Raw genomic sequence first — 22110 nt, 5'->3', positions numbered from 1 at the left:
AGTTGTTTTCATTAAATATTTATAGTTACGTTTAATGGTTATTTTAACATAAATGTATGCTATTTGTATTTTGTTAAACTAAATACGTTATGATGAATGAGCCTCTAAAAGGTTTTTCCTCGAACTAGGAGTCTGAATCCTCTTGGTGCCGCTCTACACCGTCCAGAAAAGAAAATCTGTGACGTTATGTTCTCCAACCATTCATTATCTCCGCAGAGTCGACGTTTGGCGTGCGGTTGTTCCTCCTGTCTTATGGTGTGAATGAGCTCGTATCCAGACATTTGGAAATATATCCATAACTTTATATCAGTCGAGATCATATCGTCATGTTTTTTAAAGCGGCTTTTGATGGGTCCGTGACGACTAGAATCTTGTTTTGCTCGTTAGTTTATTTGCTATTGTGGATGGCTTATGGAGACGTGAGCTACTCTTTACTGGAGGAGAGAAAACGTGAATCGGTGGTTGGAAATATTGGCAAAGGTCTCGGACTTGATTTGTACACACTATCGGTGCGTAACGGACGCATCGAGACCGGAGGTAAAGATAAGAAGTACTTTGACATCAATTTGAAAACTGGAGAACTGACTGTGGCTGAAAGAATCGATAGAGAGGCGCTGTGTGGAAAGAAATCTGTTTGTGTTATGACACAGGAGCTCGTACTGGAAAATCCTTTGGAACTGCACCCGTTTAGCATCAGCGTTACAGATATCAATGATAATTCTCCCATGTTTTCGAAAGACGTCGTTAAAATGGAGATCGGAGAGTCTGTCGATAAAGGCGCTCGTTTCTTGCTTGAGGAAGCAAACGACGCCGACATCGGACAGAATTCAGTTCAGACATACATTTTGCAAAACAACGATTTTTTTATTTTGTCCGTTCAAAACAATGCTGTTGGGGGGAAATTTGCGGAGCTGGTTCTGAACAAAGAGCTAGATCGTGAGCAGCAGGAGGAACTAATATTAATTCTTACTGCAGTTGATGGTGGGACTCCACCGAGATCAGGTACTGTAACCATTGACGTTACCGTACTGGACGCTAATGATAACGCGCCGGTGTTTAGTCAGTCTGTATATAGAGCTAGTCTTCCTGAAAATTCCCCGATAGGTACTGTAGTGGTTACAGTGAGTGCTACAGATGCTGACGAGGGACAGAATGGGGAGGTGTCATATGAATTTGGCCGCGTAATAGAGGAGCATGAACGTCTTTTTTCGCTAGATCACAGAAGTGGTGTAATTACAGTTATTGGTGCGGTGGACTATGAAGAAGAGACCACGCACGAGCTGCGGATAATAGCGAAAGATGGATTCGGGTTAACATCTTACTCCAATCTAATTGTGGACATAATTGACGTTAATGATAATGCACCTGTGATAGTTCTTAAATCTTTGAAAAGCCCCATTCCTGAGAATGTGTTGTCAGGTGCAGAGGTGGGCATAATAAATGTGCAGGACAGAGACTCGGGTAATAATCAACAGGTCCGTTGTTACATTAAACAACATGTTCCCTTTAGGCTCATTCCATCAGTTAAAAACTATTATTCTCTGATCACAATAGGTGATCTGGACCGTGAGCTGGTGTCTGATTATAACATTACAGTCACAGCTACTGATGAGGGCTCTCCTCCTTTGTCCTCCACTAAGACTATTCAGTTGTCTGTAGCTGATGTGAATGACAACCCACCTGTATTTGAGGAGCAGATGTACAGTGCTCATGTGAAAGAAAATAACAAGCCAGGTTCGTCTGTTTGTACAGTAGCAGCAACAGACCCGGACTGGAGACAGAACGGCACTGTAGTTTATTCTCTGTTGCCTTCTGATATCAATGGAGCACCAGTGTCATCGTTTGTGTCCATTAATGGAGACACAGGAGTTATGCATGCCGTGAGGTCTTTTGATTATGAACAGATTAAAAGTTTCAAAGTGCTGGTTTTAGCTAGAGATAATGGGTCACCTCCACTCAGTAGTAACGTGACTGTTAGTATTTCCCTAACAGATGAGAATGACAACCCTCCTCAGATATTATATCCCTCACTGGAAGGAAACCAGTTAATGACTGAGATGGTGCCCAAAGCAACACTGACAGGCTCTCTTGTATCTAAAGTGGTTGCCGTGGATGCAGACTCTGGGCAGAATGCCTGGCTCTCTTATCATATAGTGAAAGCAACAGATCTGGGGCTTTTCACCATCGGTGTTCACAATGGAGAGATCAGGATGCAACGTGATGTTTCTTCATCTGACCACGTGAGACACAATGTCATTGTTTGTGTGAAAGACAATGGACAACCCTCCTTGTCTACGACATCCACGGTGCATTTGGTTATTTCAGATAACTTGGCGGACGTACCAGAACTTAAAGATCTGACTTATGAAGAGAGCAGCTCAAAACTCACCTTTTATTTGATTATCGCGCTGGTGTCTGTATCTACATTCTTCCTCACCTTCATCATCATCATCCTGGCTGTGAGGTTCTGTCACAGGAGGAAGCCCAGAATACTGTTTGATGGAGCTGTCACCATTCCCAGTGCATATCTCCCTCCAAATTATGCAGATGTGGAGGGTACAGGAACTCTACACAGCAACTTTAACTATGACACATATCTGAGCACAGGCTCACGTACCAGTGACTTTAAATTTGTTAGATCGTGCAATGAAGCAACACTTCCTGCTGAGCTCACTTTGAAAAGGGTACCGCCTGCTCTTAATGAACTACACGGACTTGATGTCACTACTGAGTCTGATCAGGTGAGCTCAATCTCATTCATTTGTACAGTTTTTATACACTCTGAATTGTTCAAATCAATGTTTTAAACACTTGTGTAAATTGGCAACACAAATTATAAAGTGCTTTGTTCTTTTTGTAGCTTATTGCTCAAATAATCTAATGCACATTTTCAGTTAATTCAAACAACAAAATGGGTAACCATTGAAAACAGGGCCGGAGTGGGCTCCTTTTTCAGCCCGGGAGTTTCATGCCCAAATCCGGCCCAAAATTATTTTTCCCTCCCAATCGGCCCAAACTAGAGATTGACATGAGCCGGCCCATCGGGAATCCTCCTGAATCTCCCGATTAGCCACTCCGGCTCTGATTGAAAACCATAAAACGTTTGTTTAGGACATTTTAGTTAAAAAAATTTGTTTAGAATATTTTAGGTTGGCTTTTTGTGACCGATGCTAACCTTAATACGTTCTTTGCCAAATGGTTGAAATGTGAAGAGGTCTGGAGTGTGATGTGTGGTGTCCTCGATGCCTTCATCTCACAATGGTGATCAATGATGGAAATGAATCATTACAGCAGGACACACCAGGCCTCCACACTCTTAGTACAGAGATACAGACATGACAGCAGGACACACCAGGCCTCCACACTCTTAGTACAGAGATACAGACATGACAGCAGGACACACCAGGCCTCCACACTCTTAGTACAGAGATACAGACATGACAGCAGGACACACCAGGCCTCCACACTCTTAGTACAGAGATACAGACATGACAGCAGGACACACCAGCCCTCCACACTCTTAGTACAGAGATACAGACATGACAGCAGGACACACCAGGCCTCTACACTCAGTACAGAGATACAGACATGACAGCAGGACACACCAGGCCTCTACACTCAGTACAGAGATACAGACATGACAGCAGGACACACCAGGCCTCCACACTCTTAGTACAGAGATACAGTGAAGGTGCTGTGTCAGTCTGCTGGTTTTGCTCATGAGGGAGCAGTGAAGGATCTTTAGTAAAAAAAAAATCTTTAGTAGTTATAATAAACCCCTAAAGGTGCCCTTCTCCCCAATTTAAATCAAGGTTTTTTTGTCTATGATAAAATGGATCAGGTTCAAATGTGTTAGCCAACAAACAGCTTTTAAATGTTACACGTTTATTTGGGAACTATGTACTCGTGAAAGTGATGTGTTTAATTAGTTCCATATATTACCTCAAGTTTGATTTTACTTAAGTTATCATTTGAGCCACAGTTTGTTAATCTGTAAGGTGAAAAGACAAGAGCAATAACCTTTTACATCCAGGCTTTGTACTGTACTATGAATGTGGTAGTAGAAATTTAGCAGCTCTTGTGAATTAGCCTGGGACCTCAGAACGATTTAGAGCACTGAATAAAGCAGGTATTAATCTTCCATGGTTTGGATCACTTAGCCTCATTAATCTGCAGATTCTCGGAATGAGAACAGTCTCTGATTTTGTATGGTTAGTAAACTCTGGTGCCAGGTTCTTTCATAATATAGGTACCTCAACAGATAATGTAAATGCTGCTCTAAATGTTAGTATGTCTGCTGCTAGTAAGGTGTGTGTGTGTGTGTGTGTGTGTGTGTGTGTGGTTGTGTGTGTGTGTGTGTGTGTGTGTGTGTGTGTGTGTGTGTGTGTGTGTGTGTGTGTGTAACCTGTGCACACACCAGTCATCATTATATCCAGGTCTGGTCCTGCAGGCCATCAGAGTTTGGTGATTTGTGTTACTTCACTCATTATCTATCCAGTCAATCAGTCTAGTTAGACCTATTAATAAATGCCTGTTGAATAAAACATAGAAGTGTGTCTTTTAGAAATTTGATAACCCTAAATAAATAAAAAGGAAAACAAAAACAAAATAACAATTATTGCAATATGTTGGCATTAAGTTTCTTTAATTGTGGAGTTGTCCTGGAACAAGTAAATTAACGAATTGCACTGATTAAGATCTAACCATCTATATGCTGATTGATTGATATTTTGATATTTAATTATAGCCTACTTATGCCATTTTAATATTCTGCATGCTGAAAGCTTGTCCACTTGTGTTTTGAAGTGTTTAAATATAGTGCTGTGTTTATTCTTGTTTATGAGCATGTAATGTTTTGGTTGAAATGTATATTGCATTCGAACCTGTTACTATTCACGCTGTCTAGGTTTTGAACTAGATATTTACTTTTTGGCAATTTATTAGAAGAATTGATCTGTCTATTTTTGCATCACTAATCCTATTAAAAAATATTGTTTTTCTTCTGATAAAATGGACGTGCACCACAGTATTTTATCATTAACGTCTGCTTTGTAGGAGTAAAGATCTAATGAAATGTAGTTTCTCGTGGTTACTCACAGCGTCGCTGTTCAACAGCAAAGGCATTTTAAGATCTGTTTGAGATCTCCCCACCCTCCTGGTGATTTCGCTTTCGGAGCTCCACAATTTTTACATAAAGGCATTGAGTGCCACTGTGTGCTAGGTCTAACTTGGTACTGGTTACATTTATGTTCACTCGAATTTCATTTTAAGTAAGATTTATATTAATAATTTGCCTAATTTATTACACACGCTATGGATTTGAGAGGTTTCTCCGTCACTGCTCTGATCTTGGTCTTTAAATTACTTGGACTCGTGGCGCAATTCGCCTTTGGAGACATTAGCTATTCATTCCCGGAGGAGCTGAAACGCGGATCTGTAATCGGAAACATAGCCAAGGATCTCGGACTTGACATTAAAGAACTCACAGCGCGTAAGGCTCGCATTGATACTGAAGGTAACAGAAAGCGGTACTGTGACATCAATCTGAAGACTGGAGAGCTGACTGTAGCCGAAAGACTTGACCGAGAGGGGCTTTGTGGAAAGAAGGCTGCGTGCGTTATTAAACAGGAATTTATGCTGGAGAATCCTTTGGAATTACATGGCATCATCTTAAATGTTCAAGACGTAAACGATAACTCGCCAAAATTTGAGGAGGATATCATAAGAATTGAAATACCAGAATCGGCGGATAAAGGAGCTCGGTTTTTATTAGAGGAAGCTCACGATGCGGATAATGGTCAGAATTCCGTCAAGACTTACAGCTTGCAAAGAAATGATCACTTTGTTTTATCTGTAAATACAAATGACATCGGGGGAAAATACAGCGAGCTAGTGTTAGACAAAGAGCTTGATCGTGAACAGCAGCAGCAGGTAACATTAATTCTTACTGCGATAGATGGTGGCACTCCACCGAGATCAGGTACTGTAGCCATTCACGTCACTGTACTGGATGCTAATGATAACGCTCCAGTGTTTAGTCAGTCCGTCTATAAAGTCAGTCTGCCTGAAAATTCACCGGTGGGTACTGCAGTGGTTACAGTTAGCGCTACTGACGCAGACGAGGGTTCAAATGGCGAGGTAATGTATGCATTAGGTCACATTTCTGAAGAAGAAAAATACACATTTTCGCTCGACCGTAAAACGGGATTAATCACACTTATCGGACCAATAGATTACGAGGAAGAAACAACGTTTGAACTGCGAGTATTGGCAAAGGATGCGTCTGGTTTAACTTCATATTCCATGGTACTGATTGAAATTACTGATGTAAATGATAACGAACCAGTCATTACACTTAAGTCTCTGAATAGCCCCATACCTGAAAACGCGCTACACGGTACAGAGATAGGCATTATTAACGTACAGGATAGAGACTCGGAGAATAACCGCCAACTTCGTTGCTCAATTCAGGGAAATGTACCTTTTAAGCTCGTACCGTCTATATCGATTAAAAATTATTATTCTCTGGTGACCACAGGTAGTCTGGACCGTGAGTTGGTGTCTGATTATAACATTACAGTCACAGCTACTGATGAGGGCTCTCCTCCTTTGTCCTCCACTAAGACTATTCAGTTGTCTGTAGCTGATGTGAATGACAATCCACCTGTATTTGAGGAGCAGATGTACAGTGCTCATGTGAAAGAAAATAACAAACCAGGTTCGTCTGTTTGTACAGTAGCAGCAACAGACCCGGACTGGAGACAGAACGGCACTGTAGTTTATTCTCTGTTTCCTTCTGATATCAATGGAGCACCAGTGTCATCGTTTGTGTCCATTAATGGAGACACAGGAGTTATACATGCTGTGAGATCGTTTGATTATGAACAGATTAAAAGTTTCAAAGTGCTGGTTTTAGCTAGAGATAATGGGTCACCTCCACTCAGTAGTAACGTGACTGTTAGTATTTCCCTAACAGATGAGAATGACAACCCTCCTCAGATATTATATCCCTCACTGGAAGGAAACCAGTTAATGACTGAGATGGTGCCCAAAGCAACACTGACAGGCTCTCTTGTATCCAAAGTGGTTGCCGTGGATGCAGACTCTGGGCAGAATGCCTGGCTCTCTTATCATATAGTGAAAGCAACAGATCTGGGGCTTTTCACCATTGGTGTTCACAATGGAGAGATCAGAATGCAACGTGATGTTTCTTCATCTGACCACGTGAGACACAATGTCATTGTTTGTGTGAAAGACAATGGACAACCCTCCTTGTCTACGACATCCACAGTGCATTTGGTTATTTCAGATAACTTGGCTGACGTACCAGAACTTAAAGATCTGACCTATGAAGAGAGCAGCTCAAAACTCACCTTTTATTTGATTATCGCACTGGTGTCTGTATCTACATTCTTCCTCACCTTCATCATCATCATCCTGGCTGTGAGGTTCTGTCACAGGAGGAAGCCCAGAATACTGTTTGATGGAGCCGTCACCATTCCCAGTGCATATCTCCCTCCAAATTATGCAGATGTGGAGGGTACAGGAACTCTACACAGCAACTTTAACTATGACACATATCTGAGCACAGGCTCACGCACCAGTGACTTTAAATTTGTTACATCGTGCAATGAAGCAACACTTCCTGCTGAGCTCACTTTGAAAAGGGTACCGCCTGATCTTAATGAACTACACGGACTTGATGTCACTACTGAGTCTGATCAGGTGAGCTCATTCTCATTCATTTGTACAGTTTTTATACATTCTGAGTGGTTTTAAACACTCACGTAAATCAGCAACACAAATGACAAAGTGTTTTTGTTCATATTTGAATCTTATTTGTCTTTTGTTGAAACATCTAATACAAATGTTTCTGCAAACTCAGTTAATCAATTCAAACAACAAGATAGGTAATCATTGAAAAGAGACCTATGGTCAGGAGCTCTGGGTAGTGACCAAAAAAAGGAGATCTTGAATACAAGCAGTTGAAGTTAATTTCCTCCACTGGGTGTCTGGGCTCTCCCTTAGAGATAGGGTGAGGAATACAGTCATCTGAGAGAGATTCTGAGTAGAGCCCTTGCTCCTCCATGTAGAGAGGAGCCAGTTGGTTGCCTCCCTAGTGAGGTGTCCTGGGCATGTCAAACTGGGACGAGCCCCTGAGTAAGACCCAGGACACAGTGAAGATATTATATCTCTCGGCTGTCCTGGGAACATCTTGGTGTCCCCACCATGCATAGCTCCATCAGGAGCACAGTTCAGAGAGTTCTCCTCCAGTTTCTCAAGTTTATTTCTTCCTAGTAGTACACTTTCATTTGGAGTCTTTCATCTTTGTTTTCTTGCCCATTGTGTATTTTTAAATTGACGCTTGCACATAGGAAAGAGCTGTTTTTCATACACTCATTATTTACCTGACAAAGGGTACTTTATGTAATGCAGCTGGTGTTGCACAATCAGAGGACGGACACTCTCAGCAGACAGATTGTACAGTTCTACTGTCAGAGGACAACACAGTTCTACTTAACATCAGGGGCTTCACATAACAGTGGACACACAAACAACACGAGACCGACAAAGCATGGTGACAAAACTAACAAGGCTAACAGGGTAAACAGAAAACCAGAGTACACGAAGTACTAACACAGACTAGACTCAACAACTATTATACATAAAGACACAACAGTCTCGACAAGTAACTGAACATGTAACCGAATGCTAGAACAAATGAACAAATTACACATTAAGCCATATGCAATCAGACATGAGAAACCATGAACAAAACAAATGTAAACAGGCATGGAACGTGACCTAAACACCAGAGCAACCAAAAGACTTGCACACTTTGAGGGGGGCGTCACCAAACCGAACGAAAACATGACATGATTGACATCCCAGGGCGGGGCTAGACACGACACTTACCATAACTGTACATATCCAGAACATTGTCTAATCTTTTCAATGAATGTGTCCTTGCGTTTATTAAACGCTTTATAAAACCTAATTACACAAGAAACATTCCTGAGGGCTTTAAAAATTGTAACACTTGTATAAGTAATACAGTGATACAATTCTACAGTTTATTTGAAATATCCATTTCACTACACTATTTTGTTACAAACCCATCTTTCTTTTAGCAGACCACCAAGGCACAGACAGAAATATATAAAGAATATACAGAAGCTGCATGTTTTTTTTCAATGTGGACAGTGATCATCAGTTCTGTAGCACAACAGTAGCCAAGTACCTCTTTACTCAGGAGGAGAGCACAGTGTGGGGGCTACAAATACTACTGCCCTGGGCAGAACCTGCTGCATGTACTACTGACCTGGGCAGAACCTGCTGCGTGTACTACTGACCTGGGCAGAACCTGCTGCGTGTACTACTGACCTGGGCAGAACCTGCTGCGTGTACTACTGACCTGGGCAGAACCTGCTGCATGTACTACTGACCTGGGCAGAAGGAGAGATGGAAATGGAAGTCTAATGCATCACAGTACAGGGCAGGATTGGTTTAATTTTAATGCAGATTCTGAACAGATGTTTTCCCTCTATTTCCTCTATGTATCAGTATTTGAGTTCATATTTTCATGTTTCTTTAACACACATTTGCCAGGCAGGAGTGTGATGCGGTAAAACACGTACGCTGCTCCCCTTTTCTCACGTGCGCTGCTCCCCTTTTCTCATGTACGCTGCTCCCCTTTTCTCACGTGCGCTGCTCCCCTTTTCTCACGTGCGCTGCTCCCCTTTTCTCACGTGCGCTGCTCCCCTTTTCTCTCTGTGCTGTTGTGTTCAGTGCTTCATGTGGGCTGTTCAGTCCTAGAAGAAATGCCACAGTGCTCAGTACCTGGAAACCTGGCACATGATTTGGGGCTTGATGTGGCGGTGCTGGTGTGATGCAGGACGTGGTCGGGTGTGGCCAGGGTCTCTGGCACCTGAACCCTCTTATTTATCTATTTGTTTATTTATGTACTTATGTGAACATGTATCCTGGAATGATTCCTTCAAAGCTCCTTGACCATGACACAGTGCTGTATTAGGTCTTGACTATCAGTGAGGAGGATGGTGTTCTCCCTTGTGGTGCTGACGTAGCATCTACTCCTACTCATATGCCATACGTCAACGCTCCAATTCTCCCTTACTAATGTAGAGTTGCAAGTGATATGACCTTATTACCCTGACTTCTATCATTCTTTATGTACTGTACCTTAAGTTCTTACATTGATTTAAATTTGGACGTCTTATTAGTTCATTCTTTTCGTATTACTCTTTTTTCCTATTAACTTTTTCCAAAAAGAGCTTAACATTTGCATTGCATTTGCATTAAATTACATTATGTAATAATATAATTATGTAATCCCTTATAGAGTTCTGACATTTTTTTATGACTATAAATCATAACATAACAATAATACCTGTTTGTTTGGGAGTTGTGTGGGAGTTTTAATGCCCCCAATAGTGTTGGAATATGCTTCCAATTACAGGGACTGTCATTTAAATCCTTTTAGAATTAATGTTTTTTTTTAATAAATGATGCTGAAATAGGTTAAGAATATATTACTTTCATCTACAGAGTCATACATGCTTTGCTGTCCCTGTCTGACCTTTCCATTGTTTCAGACATTGTTGAAACTGAGCACTATTAAAGTCTTGGTATTACTAAAATGTTTTGAGTCTTGAAAGCTTGCCAGTGGAATTACTGTTGAATACATTAGATAATGCAATTGTCATAATGCTTGTTAACATACTAATGTGTCACCAATGCTGGATGAATTAGTTATTGTGCATTATGATGTGGTTTTTAATTATGATGTCATGTTCCCATGCGGTACAGGTATTCTTCTATGACTTTGCTTGTTGCAGCATCGGAACAACATTCTTCTGCAGATGATGCTGTGCTCTTTTTCTTTTGGGAATTCTTAAGTTGATTGAAATGTGGTGTTTTGTGTTTGCTGAATTTCTCATTTTTGAACTTTCTCTTCTTTTCTTTCACTGCTATTTCATGGGGAATAAAAATGGGCCTGTCCTCTCACAGGTAAGAGACAACTATCTCCTTTCTTAGAATCATACTTTTCATGCTAGTTTACATGTTGAAATAGCGTGAATGATACATGTACCAAATACATGAAGGCAGAATCAGAAAAGGCTTTATTGTCATTATATGATACATATACATGGTTGCAGTCATGAAGACTAGTGCAACTTTTAGCTTTGCCTCATAAAGTTACAGATTATTATTCAGTTATTAATCTTGCAGTTTGTTATGCAGCAGTTGCAGTGAATTATTCAGTAACTGCATTAAAACTAATATAAAAGCTGTGCAGTGATATGAGTGAATATGTAGATTCCTATTCCAGTGGCAGATTCTGGAATTTTAAGTGTTCAGACATGATTTATATCTGTCACACTGTTCATGTCTAAAAACTAAGATGAAAACTGACTGTATTATTGTTCATTGTGCAAACAGACTCTTCCAAAGGTATGTACTGGTTTGTTTAAAAACAACATATAAAAGCCTTATTGGGGGTGGTCATGGAATTTGGGTGAATTTAACTGAATAGTTAGACATGGTAATTAAAACTAGTTCTTGAGAACACTGAACTCTCCTTGTGCTAAATATCAGACAACCAGAATGTGAGCATTCAAATGTCTGAGTTCTTCTGTCCATTCAAATGTCTTTGAGTTCTTGTGCATTTTCTATTTGGATTTTCTCACACCTACATACAAGGAACGAACTGATGCACCTGCGCGTCACTTGAACAGTGAATTCACTGTATACTTACTCCCTCTTGTGGTGGTTCAGCAGAGTAGGGAAAGGAGGGTGGGATGTCAGTGGCACGTATGTGTGGAGCAGAGATGGGAGGGGTTGTTCTGCAGCAGAATGTCTGTGTGTTTTACATATCAGGGGTTCTTAACCCAGTTTCTGTAGCATTAAAATGCATTAGCCTACACACAAACACATGCATTAATGCGCACAGAGAGAGAGAGAGAGAGAGAGAGAGAGAGAGAGGAGAGAGAAAGAGAGAGAATGAATAATATTTTCTCACTGCGCTGCATGAATGTTACTCAGTATTCTAAATTCAAATCCCCCTTATGTTTTATTAATACAAACATTAGTTTTTTGACATTTTACACTTGACTGCCCTTATCCAAATTTTCACCTTTTTTACCTGTTTGGGCTTTTCATTGTGTTTGACCCATATCACTGCGGTTAGTGTACTAAGGATATTTTTCTTAATCACAATTAATTAATTTTAATGGGTAGTTATTTACAGAGCCAAATGTTTAACTAGAGCCATCCAATTTTAGCGTACGGATTCATCACCCAGATCCAGTATTTTTATAATGGAGTGTCTTCAACTGGTGATACTCAGTGGGTGACAGTGGAATATGTTGTCCTATTCTGAGACAGTCTTTGATTCGAATGCCTACTGTATTTTTCCTATTCCACGTCGACTCTAAGCGGTGCTGTTGCCTACAGAGACGACGCTGGGCTTTATGCCGTTGCCTCAAAAGAAAGTTGCGTCACAAAGGAGATGGCGACAGCGCGTGCAGAGAGAGTATACAATTGTAGTGTACACGCATATCTCACGTCGTAAATATATATATATATATCTGGAAACCATTTAGTTTTATGCGTTGACCATTTTGAAAAGAAAGACGTTGCACCATTTAACATATGTGGACTGCGCAGTGGATATCATGTGGAATATCGAGGGAGAATACGTCTTCAGAACAGGCCAATCTTTGAAATGGAATGCCAGATCTTCATTTTTTCTGTTTTGTCTAATAGGCACAGTAAGTGGACAAATTCGTTTTTCCATACCGGAAGAAATGAAACCTGGTGTATTTATTGGAGACGTAGCGAAAGACCTCGGATTAGATGTGAAAAGGTTGGTATCGGGCAGGGCGCGTCTCGTTATTGACGACAGTAAGCAGTACGTCGAGCTAAATCGTAACAAAGGCCATTTGGTGGTGAAGGAAAGGATAGACAGGGAGAAGCTATGTGGTCAGAAATCACCGTGTAGCTTTGGTCTTGAGATCTTGCTCGAAAACCCTCTTGAGTTTTTCTCAGTTACAATCGAAATTGAAGATATCAATGATCACGCACCAGCGTTTTCCAAAAAAGAAATTCTTCTTGAAACTAGCGAATCCGCGCCAATAGGCACTATTTTCTTACTGGATACAGCGGCTGACCCCGATGTTGGTTTGAACTCTCTTCAGAGTTACAGTTTAAAGCCTACGGATAATTTTGCACTGAGGGAGCACAGTCGATCTGACGGCAGCAAATACGCGGAAATGGTGTTACAGACTCCTCTAGACCGAGAAAAACACGGCGAATACTCTCTAATATTAACAGCTGTAGATGGTGGGGACCCGCCGCGATCTGGAACCGTTAAAGTGCATATTAGCGTTCTCGATGTAAACGATAACGTGCCCGTATTCACAGAGTCTGTGTACAAAGCGAGCGTGCTAGAGGATGCAGTAGTAGGTACGCTCATTACTAAAATCAGCGCAACCGACGAGGATCAAGGTCACAATGGAAATGTGACGTATTCCTTTACAAATATAGAAGACGCACAGCAGGTTTTCCACGTGAATGCAAAAACTGGTGAAATATGTATTGCTGATAATCTAGATTATGAATCGGTTCAGCATTATGAAATTAATTTGCAGGCAAAGGACCCTGGAGGTCTCGCCGGTACTGCTAAACTAATTATAGATGTTTTGGATGTGAATGATAATACTCCTATTATTACCATTACGTCTTTCTCCGGTAAAATACAAGAGGATTCTCCTCCAGGTACAGCTGTAGCTTTGATAAGTGTACAGGATGTAGACTCCGGTAAGAACGGAAAAGTTCAATTGTATATTGATCGAAATATCCCGTTTGCAATAAAATCATCTTCGCGGAAGTATTACACTTTGATCACCGATGCAGCACTAGATCGAGAAAAGGTCCCTAGTTTCAACTTGACGATAACTGCGTCCGACGAGGGTACTCCGTCTATGTCTAGCAATAAAAATTTATTTCTCGAAGTCACTGATGTAAACGACAACGCCCCGTCGTTTAGTAAAAGTGAATATAGGGCTCAAATCATAGAAAATAACTCTCCGGGTGTTTCAGTGGTCACTGTCCAAGCTACAGATGCTGATAAAGGACAAAATGCACGCATCGCTTATTATCTCGTTGATGGTGACATTAGTGGTTCGCCTGCTTCGACTTATTTCTCTATTAATTCAGATAATGGTGAACTTCACGCAGTTCGCTCGTTTGACTACGAGCAAATTAAAGCCTTTAAAATACTAGTTCGAGCCCAGGATGGGGGATCACCCCCTCTGAGCAGTAACGCCGCTGTCTTCATAAACATTCAAGATCATAATGACAACGCGCCGCAGATTCTGTACCCCGTACAAAACGGCGGGTCACTGGTCGCTGAAATAGTGCCTCGTTCAGCAGAGGTGGGCTATCTGGTCACTAAAGTGGTGGCTGTTGATGTGGACTCCGGACAGAATGCCTGGCTCTCATATAAACTACAGAAAGCGACAGACAGGGCGCTGTTTGAAGTGGGCTTACAGAATGGAGAAATAAGAACTGTACGCCAAGTCACTGATAAAGATGCTGTGAAACAGAAGCTCACTGTTGTAGTGGAGGACAACGGACAGCCCTCTCGTTCAGCTACAGTCAATATTAACGTGGCGGTGGCGGACAGCTTCCCTGAAGTTTTTTCCGAATTCACAGATTTTACGCATGACAAGGAATACGATGAAAACTTGACTTTTTATTTAGTTTTAGCCTTGGCTGTAGTTTCATTTCTTTTCGTTACTTGTTTAGTTGTTATCATATCCGTCAAAATCTATAGATGGAGGCAGTATCGCATGTATTATCAGTCCAAACTGCCGGTTATACCGTATTACCCACCGCGTTATGCCGACTCCGTGGGGACTGGAACTCTCCAGCAAATCTGTAATTATGAAGTCTACAGAACTACTGATTCCCGAAAAAGTGATGTGAAATATGTCAGACCAGACAGTCTTCCAAAGGAGGCACGACGCGTTGACGACACAGATGCAAGCAGTACCTTGGTGAGTTATATGTTAAATGTCTTACGCTTCATTCTTATTGAAAAATATGGTCGTATGCTATCGCTTGTCCTTGTGCTTATTATAAGAATTTGTAGTTAAAGGAATCGAACAAAACACGGGTGTCTGTCCATTCAAGTTTTGATTCCATTTATCGCTGTTATGGAGCTGTCCACGGTTCTGAAGTGGCTACGACTTGTACTGTATGTGTGTATCAAGTAATCAGTTCTAATGCTGTGTGTTATGCAGCAGTTTTATGTAAATATTTACTTTTTGAATACGTTTGTTACAAACCTCGTCTCACATGTAACATGTTTTTTTTTTTTTTTTGGAAGTGTCTGTTCCGACTCCCTCGGTCGTGGTCAACATTGTTTTGTGCTCTGAGTGCCGCTGTTGGGCAGGGAATGTTTGCTCGCTCGAAACACTGCGACGGCCTGACGTCACTGCTTGTTCCATTGGATCGAATACACTGCGCAGACTAATGAAGAAGAAAGCAACAATGGTGGATACACGTTCGGCGTTAGTTTTCTGAGTATTATTTTTTATTCAAGCTTTAACGCATCTATTTGACGATTTTCATTTATTTTTACAGCAACGGCAGATTGATAGTTGAAGGAAACTATGTTTTGCAGAACAAACGTAAGCTCTCCTCGATGGCTGTGCAGCCTGATTTTGTGTTTTTTACAACATGTATCTGACGCTCAAGTTCGATATTCAATTCCGGAGGAAATGCAGACTGGGTCCATGATTGGTGATTTATCAAAGGATCTTGGACTAAGCATAGAGAGGTTGAAGGCCGGTCGGGCTCGTGTTGTGACCGAGGACAGCGGCGAGCTGGTCCATTTACAGCCAGACAAAGGCATTCTCTCCGTGAAAAGGCGCATCGACCGGGAGGAGCTCTGTGGACAGACGTCTCCGTGTAGTTTCAGTTTTGAGGTGGTCCTAGAAAACCCTATGGAATTATTTAGTATTACGGTGGAAATTCTGGATATTAACGACAACTCCCCCGCATTTCCGACGAAAGAAATTACTGTAGATATCAGCGAGTCAGCGGCAGTAGGAGCGCAGTTCATTTTGGGCGGTGCGGTAGATCCGGATGTAGGTATTAATTCACTTCAGAGCTACAGCCTAAAACCTACTACCCATTTCAGTTTAGAAGAGCAGACGCATTCGGATGGAAGTAAATACGCAGAGATGGTGCTTAACAGCCCGCTCGATAGAGAACAGCAGGCGGAAATTAGGCTTATTCTCACCGCGGCCGATGGCGGCAGTCCTCAGCGCACCGGCACAGTGAGTATACGCGTCGTTGTACAAGATGCAAACGATAATGCTCCTATCTTCACACAAGCCGTTTATAAAGCTTCTGTGGTGGAGAACTCGCATAGGGGCACTTTTATTACAAGCGTCCTTGCAACTGATAAAGATGAAGGAGTGTTTGGCCGTGTAACTTATTATCTCGATCAAATATCACACGCTAACAATGTATTTTCTCTAAATCCCGACACCGGGGAAATTCGAATTCAGGGTGATGTCGATTATGAAAAAACGAAACAATATCAATTAAACGTAATCGCTAAAGATAAAGGTTCTCTATCTAATTCCTGTAAAGTTATTATTGAAGTAATTGACGTGAACGATAATACACCAGTTATAGCCTTAACCTCTTTTTCAAACAGCATTCCGGAGGACTCGCCACCAGAAACCACAGTAGCAATCATAAATGTAAAAGACGCCGATTCAGGAAAGAATGGGCTCATAAACTGTACCATTAATCGATCTCTGCCCTTCAAAATTAAATCATCCTTGGTAAACTACTACACTTTGGTTACAGACAGCATTTTAAACCGCGAAGCTGTTGCAGAGTACAACGTAACCATAACAGCCGCAGACCAAGGATCGCCATCTTTAAAAAGTAATAAAACACTTCTAATTAGAGTCACCGACGTGAATGATAACACACCTGCATTTGATCTGAGTGTTTACTCAGCCTTTGTCGCTGAAAACAATTCACCGAGCCATTCTATTACATCCGTCCATGCAACTGACGCAGATTCTAATCAAAATGCTAGAATATCCTACCTCCTCAAAGACCTACATCTAAACGGAGAACAGCTGTCATCTTGTATATCTATTAATGCTGAAACAGGTGCCGTTTACGCGATGTGCTCATTTGATTATGAAAAAATAAAATCGCTGGAGTTTTATGTAATCGCTCAAGACGGAGGTGCGCCCGCTCTTAGCAGCAGCGCACAAATTAAAATCTACATTCAGGATCAAAATGACAACGCGCCGCAGGTTCTGTACCCTATACAGACTAGTGGTTCTGTGGTTACTGAAATAGTGCCTCGTTCAGCAGAGGTGGGCTATCTGGTCACTAAAGTGGTGGCTGTTGATGTGGACTCCGGACAGAATGCCTGGCTCTCATATAAACTACAGAAAGCGACAGACAGAGCGCTGTTTGAAGTGGGCTTACAGAATGGAGAAATAAGAACTGTACGCCAAGTCACTGATAAAGATGCTGTGAAACAGAAGCTCACTGTTGTAGTGGAGGACAACGGACAGCCCTCTCGTTCAGCTACAGTCAATATTAACGTGGCGGTGGCGGACAGCTTCCCTGAAGTGCTCTCGGAGTTCACGGATTTTACACAAGACAAGGAATATAATGACAACCTGACATTTTATCTGGTCTTGGCCTTGGCTGTAGTTTCATTCCTTTTCGTTACTTGTTTAGTTGTTATCATATCTGTCAAAATCTACAGATGGAGGCAAGATCGCATGTATTATCAGTCCAAACTGCCGGTTATACCGTACTACCCACCGCGTTATGCCGACTCTGTGGGGACTGAAACTCTCCAGCAAATCTATAATTATGAAGTCTACAGAACCACTGATTCCCGAAAAAGTGGTATTAAATATGTCGGACCGAACAGTCAAAGTTTAGTGAGCGTCGACGGTGCTGGAATGGACACTCTTCCAAAAGAGACGCGATGTATGGACGGCAAAGGCGCGAGTAACACCATGGTGAGTTAAAAAACATTACGTACATAATATACAGTTTGGTAATTATTTTGTTAATATAAAGTTCATGCGAAGTGCACTTTTTCGCTTCTATTCCTTGTGATCGAGTCACATTGTCTCCATGTTGCTGGCCTTGGTCCTGAAAATAGTTGATAGTTGAAATAGTTTGTCAGTGTTTCTTTACGTCATAGCAATAATTTGTCGTGGCAGCGAAGATGGAAGCCTCACACGAAAAGCTCATCTGCACAGAAAATTGCCCATATTAAAATGTCGTGACTTTTATATCGACATAATTGTCCTTGATGGCAACTACCCCACCCAGCCGCACCCACTTCACGGCGAGGGGCCTTTCCCCACAGAACAAACGTGCATCTCCAAAATATCCCCCACATCTCTATAACTAGAAACAACAAAATAACTACATACAAACCGACACATTAAATGAATTATGTACAATTTCCAGTCTCTCTCGGCCATCTTCCAGCGTCCTATGCTAACGAGTGGGCGGGGCTTGTCCGTCCGTGTGTCCGGCGCTGTCACAATATTATTGTGAAGGGACCCTGGCTATGAGAAAGGCGCGATATCAATGCAACAAACAAATTCTAAATCATTAGTGAGACTAACACAGCCGTATATATATATATATATATATATATATATATATATATATATATATATATATATATATATATATATATATATATATATATATACTTTTGATGTTTGTATATGCAATGTTAAGAAGAATTACTAAGAATTAGCTAAGTTAGCCTTCCAAATGTACCCTTCCATATTCACGTTGCATCAATTAATAATGCTGATTGACGGCTGTGTGAATCAAGAGTTATCTCACTGCCCATTAATTTACGGGACTGCGACAATCTTTTGTATAAGATTTGAAAGTTTCCATGTTAAAGCCCTATGTACTGCTTCTGGACTCTAAGTGCCGCTGTTGATCTACGTTCTTTTCCCATGTCTGACGTCGGCGCGTGAGCTCTGGCCACACCCATGTGTCTGCATAGCACAGAACCTCTGCCTTTGTACTGGGGGAAAGCGATGGAGAGACCATCTACAATACCGTTAAAACAGTAACGTGATTGCCCCGTTTGTCTTGGACAACCGAGAAAAACGCTTTGGATTTTGTGGATGAATGAATTTCACTTTTTTTTTTTGGAATTTAATCATGCGTACGGATATGTTTATTTCAACGTTTAGATACAGTGGATGGGGACTAAACGTGATTCTGGTCGTTAATGTATTCTGTTCCTTTGTTACTGGACAAATTCGCTACTCTATTCCTGAAGAAGTGAAGAAAGGCTCTCTGATTGGTAACGTAGCGCAAGATCTAGGGCTGGATTTAAAACGGCTCCGAACGGGCAGAGCACACATCGTTACCGGAGAAAACACTCAGTATGCAGAGCTAAAAATAGACAAAGGGACAGTAGTGGTGAATGAGAGAATAGACCGAGAAGAACTTTGTGGAGACATCACACCGTGCAGCTTTAGTTTTGAGATTATTCTAGAAAATCCAATAGAACTGCACCGCGCTGTTGTGGAGATTACCGATGTAAATGACCACCCGCCGACATTTCAGAACGAGCATTTAACATTTGAAATCAGTGAATCTGCTCTGCCAGGCTCGCGCTTTGTGCTGGAGGGTGCAGATGATCCTGATGTCGGAATTAACACACTGCAGAGTTATTTTCTCACCCCCAATGATTATTTTGTTTTAAAAGAGCATACCAATCCGGACGGAAGTAAATTCGCGGAAATGGTGATTCAGAAACCCTTAGATAGAGAGCAGCATCCATATTTATCTCTGAAGCTCATCGCTGTAGATGGGGGACTTCCTCAACGTTCTGGCAGCGTTAGCATAGAGGTTACAGTCTTAGACGCTAACGACAATGCCCCCGTTTTTAACCAGACAGTATATAGGGCGTCGGTGGTAGAGAACGCGCTAAAAGGCACGTATATAACTACCGTAAATGCAACTGATGCTGACAGCGGATCGAACGGCAAAATTACTTTTTATTTTTCTAAGCTTAAGGGAACCGTTGCTGACATTTTCAGTATTGATGAAAACTCAGGAATAGTTTCTGTTTTAGGCCAAATTGATTATGAAAAAGATAAAAAATACGAGATCAGAGTGGAGGCCAAAGATCAGGGAGGGTTAACTGACTCTACTAAAATAATAATCGAGGTTATAGATGTTAATGATAACGCTCCAGTTATTACCACCATGTCGTTCAACAGTCTGGTATCAGAGGATTCTCCTCCTGGCACTACAGTTGCGGTAATCAAAATTAAAGATAGCGACTCAGAAGATAATGGACAAGTAATCTGTTCAATAAATAAAGGGCTGCCTTTTCAAATACATTCTTCTCTCTCAAATTATTATAACTTAGTGACTGATGGCCATTTGGACCGTGAAGCCGTGGCAGAATACAACATCACACTAACAGCCACTGATTCTGGCTCCCCTTCTCTCTCTAGTTCTGTAACTTTTCATCTTTCCCTGTCTGACATAAATGATAATGCACCTGTGTTTGAAAAACAGGTCTACTCGGTTTATGTCAATGAGAACAATTCTCCCGGATTGTCTCTTTTTACTGTAAGTGCTAAAGACTCAGACTGCCATCAGAACTCAAGAATCTCTTATTTTCTAGTTGAACAACAAATAGGTGGAACACCAGTGTCCTCTTTCGTATCCATTAATGCAGAAACCGGGGTGCTGCATGCAGGTTGCTCATTTGACTATGAGCAAATTAAACAGCTAACGTTTGACATTAATGCTCAAGATGGTGGTTCCCCTTCCTTAAGTAGCAATGCCTCAATACATATTTTAATCCAAGATCAGAATGATAACGCCCCTCAGATTCTGTACCCAGTACATACTACAAGCTCTCAGGTGTCTGAAATAGTGCCTCGTTCAGCAGAGGTGGGCTATCTGGTCACTAAAGTGGTGGCTGTTGATGTGGACTCCAGACAGAATGCCTGGCTCTCATATAAACTACAGAAAGCGACAGACAGGGCGCTGTTTGAAGTGGGCTTACAGAATGGAGAAATAAGAACTGTACGCCAAGTCACTGACAAAGATGCTGTGAAACAGAAGCTCACTGTTGTAGTGGAGGACAACGGACAGCCCTCTCGTTCAGCTACAGTCAATATTAACGTGGCGGTGGCGGACAGCTTCCCTGAAGAGTTCACTGACTTTACACATGAAAAGGATTACAATGATGACATCACTTTTTATCTCATCTTGGCCTTGGCTGTAGTTTCATTTCTCTTCATCGTGTCCATCATAGCCATACTGTCAGTTAAATGCTACAGATGGAGGCAAGAGAGAATTTTTTATAATTCCACAGCTAATCTTCCAGTTATTCCATATTATCCTCCACTTTATGCAGACGTTGGAGGAACAGGAACACTGCAACATGTACACAGTTACGATGCTTACAGAACAACTGACTCAAGAAAGAGTGATGTGAGATATGTCAGACCTCCTAGCGAGAGTGTTACTGATCTGGGAACTCATGGAAAACAGACATTTGTGCAGTCGCAGTGGGAAAACCTGACCAGTGATTCTAAAGAGCAGGTAGGATTTTTTTAAATAATAAATCTTTCTCTTTTTGTGTATGCTTATTAGAACATTATAATTTCATATTTACACTGACCGCATTCATCTCTCTGAATCGGAACGACCAACATGTTCATCAGTATGTCCAGTATTTGTGTTCCCTTGGAAACGAACACATGCGTTTCTTCACTTGGTCTTTCATGTGAGCTTCAGAAGTTATGAAACCGTGTGTGTGTGTGTGTGTGTGTGTGTGTGTGTGTGTGTGCTGCTTTTACATATGCAGTGTTTGCAAAAAAACAACTGTTTAATTACATTTCGAATCTTTATTTTAGGCAGAACATTATTGGTTGTTGAGAAGTGTTTTTAGTAATGCCATCCAACCTGCATTTTAAATGTTAGTTGTAAAATAGCTAAACAATGTTTTTTTCTTCATTTGCT

General features: G+C 41.4%; 1 protein-coding gene across 8 annotated transcripts in view; it reads left to right on the top strand.

Annotated features, from left to right (window-relative positions):
- LOC143514526 (protocadherin gamma-A11-like) overlaps positions 1 to 22110 on the top strand; it is a 123455-nt gene that overhangs the window by 21088 nt on the left and 80257 nt on the right. The window contains exon 1 of one of the 8 annotated variants that reach the window (XM_077005834.1): positions 201 to 2741. The exons of 3 other annotated variants lie outside the window; for them this stretch is intronic. In XM_077005834.1, the coding sequence (XP_076861949.1) occupies positions 327 to 2741 (2415 nt within the window). In that variant the 5' untranslated portion in view covers positions 201 to 326. Of the gene's footprint in view, positions 1 to 200; positions 2742 to 5186; positions 7726 to 12537; positions 15081 to 15434; positions 18099 to 19131; positions 21691 to 22110 lie in introns of those variants that run through there. 4 more of the 8 variants (XM_077005835.1, XM_077005844.1, XM_077005839.1 and 1 more) reach the window with 4 other exon arrangements.

This window comes from Brachyhypopomus gauderio, chromosome 5, assembly GCF_052324685.1.
Source record: "Brachyhypopomus gauderio isolate BG-103 chromosome 5, BGAUD_0.2, whole genome shotgun sequence".
Taxonomy (NCBI): Eukaryota; Metazoa; Chordata; class Actinopteri; order Gymnotiformes; family Hypopomidae; genus Brachyhypopomus; species Brachyhypopomus gauderio.
This window is presented reverse-complemented; position numbering and strand designations above follow the sequence as displayed.